The sequence below is a fragment of the Octopus bimaculoides genome, chromosome 12 (genome assembly GCF_001194135.2).
Source record: "Octopus bimaculoides isolate UCB-OBI-ISO-001 chromosome 12, ASM119413v2, whole genome shotgun sequence".
NCBI classification, from domain to species: Eukaryota; Metazoa; Mollusca; class Cephalopoda; order Octopoda; family Octopodidae; genus Octopus; species Octopus bimaculoides.
Window position 1 is genome coordinate 43,873,276 of NC_068992.1, and position 5,302 is coordinate 43,878,577.

Consider the following 5,302-nt stretch of genomic DNA (forward strand, 5'->3'; position numbering starts at 1 on the left):
ATATATATATATATATATATATATATATATATATATATATATATATATATATACATATACATATAGTGAAAAGTATTAAAGGTTTCTGTACAGGTGTTATATTAAGAGAATTAAGGTAATATTTTATGACAAAATAAAGAATTAAAGAGGTAAAAACAGGTGTAATATTTAAATCTATCAAGGCAGCAAACAGGCAGAAATGTTAGCATGCCAGGCAAAATGCTTAGCAGTATTTCGTCTGTCTTTATGTTCTGAGTTCAAATTCCACTGAGGTCTACCTTGCCTTTCATCCTTTCGGGGCCGATAAATTAAGTACCAGTTGTGTACTAGGGATGATCTAATCAACTGGCCCCCTTCCCCCAAAATTTCAGGTCTTCTGTCTAGATTAGAAAAGAATATTTAAATCTATCCTGTGTTTTTTAACTTACATAACTGGTTTTATCTGCTGTAGTTGTGGATTTATAAAGTGAAAATAGTTATAGTGTTTGCAATATATAGGGTTAGAGTATTGTAGCTGGACACACAATTAGAGTAACAAGATAAAACACAAAATATGAAAGGATATGGCCTTTAGACAGTAACTTAAAGAAGGGTGCATTAGAAATTTGAGTGACAAGATAGGATTTTTAAATGAAAGACTGCCCTAGAGAGATTGATGGGTAGATACATGGAGAGAATCAGCAAGACAGGTTGATAGATTAATAATTATTCTTTCATGTAAGACAAGGAGTGGTTAGTTGAACTTTGGTTTCAGGCTGGTCAAAAATATTTCTAAGTGCCTGTTTTGGTAATCCATCTAGATTACTAGCAACAACAACCAAATAGCCCTTATGGTAAACAAAAAGACACAAACATACATACACACATTCATATTTACTCATACACACACACATACATATTTTTTCATACACACAAACACACACATATTAACTTGCATCCATGCACACAAGAGTTAATGGTAGATTGTATACATCCCAAAACTATGTGAATGTGTGCTTGTATGTCCCCATAGGAGTGTATCCTAAGTTGCCTGAAACTGTTTGTCAATCATTCCAGCAAGGCTGGAATTTCATAAAGAATTTTCTTCCTTTATTTATTCATAGATGTTACATGGTAGAATCTGAGCATTTGTAAAATGGAAACATCTTTAAATTGGGTGGTTCCATTTCAGTATAAGTTGCTATGTGTTCCTGTTTTTTTTCTTTTTTTTTTCATTATTTGTTGCTTATGCATCATTAAGCGTCTGCAAAGTGATAATCCCTTCTGTCTGATGCAGTTTCTACAGTATGTTATGGCATAAATTGAGTTTTAGAAGTTGCAAGAGAAATTTTCTTTTATTTTGAAGACATGTCTGTGCTTAAATTTGAATTCCAAGCTGTCATTTAAGTACAGACATGTACCACAATTCAGGCTACCACATTTAGAAACCATGGGGTTGGGCAATTTGGTGGAGGAGCTTTGCTGAAGTTAGAATATTCATGTAAGTCTTTGGTTACCTTTTGTTTTCAATGACAAATTGATTTTCTAGTAATTTTTCCATTTTTTGATTTTCAAGCAGAATAGGTTTGTTGCTTCATATATAGTTAAATATTTCATAATTTCTTGGTTTAAAAGTAGAGACCTAAAGTAAAACATTTTGTGGGGAGCTTTACTTTTTACTTCTCTAAGAAAATGGATATCTAAACATTTTTACTCTTTCTATTCCTTTCACAATAAGATTGAGTGGAAATGCTCTTTCAATTAGTATTTCTTTCAGCTCTTCCTGTCTGTGTAAATGGCTCATGCTGCTTGACCACATGCCACATGGTCACAGCAGATGAGAAGGTATCTTACGTAAATAGAAACTGATTGGGATTCTGTTTAGCTGGTCACCCAAGAGGACCCAGAAATATGCTGATAGATGGTAAATAAAGCAACACACTTCAACAGCACTTGCCCTCACATTCAATCTGGCCTTCCAGACTTTGATCATCTTTTTTTAACATTTGACACAATCGTGCAAATCCTTTCTGCTAAGTTGAAGGGAGTGTTTGTTTTTTTATATGTTTAGAATGAAAGGATGTAAAAAGAGGATATTGTTTGGAATTCATGGTTTTTGTAAAATTTTACCATTTTACAAATGTTCAAACTCTACCACAGAACAATGCAAAATGAATAAAACAGACAATTTATTACAAAATATAAACACTTCTTGAATGGATGACAAACAATTTCTTGGACTTGGATGTGTGATTTCAGACACACTTCCATAGACTCACACACCCATATTCATATAGCATTTAGATATATATACAGTATACCATTAACCTGTGTGTGTGTGTGTATATGCAACTTAATATGTATGTGTGTATGTATAACTATGTATGTGTCTGTATTTATTATAAGGACTATTTAGTTTGTTTTTTTTCCGTTTTTTTTAATTTATTTATTTTTTGCTCAGTAATCTTGATGAAATGTCAAATTAGGCACTTGAATATTTTTGACCAGCCTTAAATCAAAGTTCAACTAACCGATCCTTTTTTTTTTTTTTTTTGTGAAAGAATAATAATTTATCTATCTACCTATCTAGCTGATTCCATCCATGAATCTGCCTATCAATCTCTCTAGGCCAGTCTTTTGTTTAAAGTTTCTATTTTTCCTATCTCCACACTGCCTGTCTTACTGTTTAAAAGCTACATCCTTTCATTGTTTGTCTTATAACCTGATACACTAGTTTTGTGTCCAGTTACAAAACCTCCAAACCTATATATTGCAACCTCTATAACTATTTTTATTTGATGGATGAATAGATTTAAATGATAAATCCAAATCTTGACTGCCTCCTTTTATCAGAACAAATGCTATGTTATTAAATACCAGTTTAAGCTTGTTTCTTTCAAAAATACATAAATATATATATCAATATATATACAGATATAGATATATATTGGAGCCTAATGAGCCATGTATGAGGCTAAGCACATTACAGATGTGAAACCATTCATCACTCTATGACTGGCCATATAATTAACTTCCTGTAAATATATGTGTGTCTGTGTGCACGTGGGCACACATGCATGTACAGTGATGTTATTTATATACAGTGCACGTAAAAGCACCCACTACACTCTCTGAGTGGTTGGCGTTAGGAAGGGCATCCAGCTGTAGAAACTCTGCTAAATCAGATTGGAGCCTGGTGTAGTCATCTGGTTTCACCAGTCCTCAGTCAAATCGTCCAACCCATGCTTGCATGGAAAGCGGATGTTAAACGATGATGATGATGATGAGTGCCATAAACGTTAATAAATGTGAGGAGAAAAGGAAGTTGGCATACTTGACTCCCCTCAAGGCAAAATGCTTTATACCAAAATAATTTTTGTAAATTAAACAATTTAAAAAAAAAGGAAAGAGAGAAACAAGAAATAGAGGATGATTTACATTTATTTTATTTTATTTATTTATTTATTTATTTAGTGGTGAATGCTTTATGATCTTTCATACTACCAAGTTTAGTGTGAGCAAGAGAAGAAATTTATTCTCTGACCAGACACCTGGACCAAAGTCCTTGCAAAAGAAAGCACTTTTGTTTTAAAAGTACCCAAGGACCATTTGGTGACATTAACGTGAGAGGAGGATGAAGTCTGTCATAGAAATGCTCCCTCTGATGGATTCCTACTCTGTGTCTCTCTACCAATTATGATGTTTTAACTGAGATCACTTTCACATTTATGTTACTATATTTATGTTACCTTTGTCTAATTATATTGAAATTAATGAAGAATTCAGTAAAAGTATGTAGTTATTTTCAAGCTTATGTTTAAAACTCAAATTAACATGAAATTTAGATGCCAGGTTTTAATTTTAAGTACTTTAAGACAAGTAGTTACTATCATATAATCAGGTGCAATCTCAGGTGGTTTGGTATTAAGAAGGTTTCAACCAAGTAATAGATGAAGTCCACCACCCAAGAACAGGAACAAAAATGGACTCTACAAGCAGCTTCTACAAATCTCCCCATATGAAGTTCCACTCAACAGTCTTTAGTCAACATGAGACTATTGTGCAAGACAGTAATCCAAGGTACCATACAACAGAAACTGTCCTGAAAACAAACTTTTTAATCAAACACAGCCATGATTGCACAAATAAATATAAAAAACAAACAGGACTTACTTGTAAAATGGAGTAATATGAAGACTAACATACTTGAAAATGATAGCAGTAACATGGTGGTAGACGGAATGAAGTGAGTAATCTTAACAAATAGTAGTTTTCCTTTTATTTCTTTTAAGATCTTTTGTAAACAAAGTTGATTAGAATTTCTATATCAAATGTTCTTAAATATGAGCATTATTAATTTCTTTACTTTCATCTGTGAACTGTATTTACAAACTGTAAAGGAGAAAACAGAATAAATTATAGTTTTTTGTCAGTTGATATTTCAATCCTATAATCCTTTCTAATATAGACACATATCCTGAAATTTTGGTGGAAGGGACTACTTGATTACATCGACCCCTGTGCACTATTGGTAGTTATTGTATTAACCCCAAAAGAATGAAAGGTACAGTTGACCTCGGCAGAATTTGAACTTGGACTGTAAGGGACTGGAAAAAATGCTTGGTGGTATTTTGTCCAACATGCTAACAATTCTGCCTGCTCACTGCCCTTCTAAACCTTATATTTTATTCTTGGCACTTTAAATTATTCCATGTTCATGTGTGTGTATAATGTATATATATATATATATATATGTATATATGTTTGTATGTATGTATATGTGTGTGTGTGTGTGTGTGTGTGTGTGTGTGTAGTGAACCCTGGCGGCCAAGCAGGAAAGCAAAACGAAAAAGGGATTTAACAAGAGTAATCTCCCTCGACCTTCTAGAAAGTTCTCAAACATTCTAGAAGCTTCCGGTTGACGTGGAAGTCAGGAACTTTCGGTTCATCCCTTATATGAAGGAACAATTTCTAAATTCGTGCCATTCATTGCCGTTGATTCTTTGACATGCATTGAATCACGCCACTTGCTCACACACTCGCATGCACGTTCGTTTACCTTCTCGCTTTGAGACATGTGATTGTAAAAGAATATGTTCATGTGATGCTACAAGCTTTCCTTCAATTAACCGTATATGTTAACACATTACCTCCAGTAATAATATATGTTATGACTTATTACAAACATCTTGCAAATTCTTATTTCTTGTCATTTACGTACAAGATGGTGATCCCCACTTTCTCTCATGTTTATTAAATTATAGGATGTCACTTAACCAACATCACTATATATATATATATATATATATATATATATATATAT

At 32.9% G+C, this 5,302-nt stretch overlaps 1 protein-coding gene across 2 annotated transcripts in view; it reads right to left on the minus strand.

Moving 5' to 3' along the window:
- The window catches only part of LOC106873066 (uncharacterized), a 38,338-nt gene that overhangs the window by 29,359 nt on the left and 3,677 nt on the right, over positions 1-5,302 (minus strand). For both annotated transcript variants that reach the window (XM_014920294.2, XM_014920285.2), the window contains exon 2: positions 4,153-4,371. In XM_014920294.2, coding sequence (XP_014775780.1) covers positions 4,153-4,207 — 55 coding nt within the window. In that variant the 5' untranslated portion in view covers positions 4,208-4,371. The remainder of the gene's footprint in view (positions 1-4,152; positions 4,372-5,302) is intronic.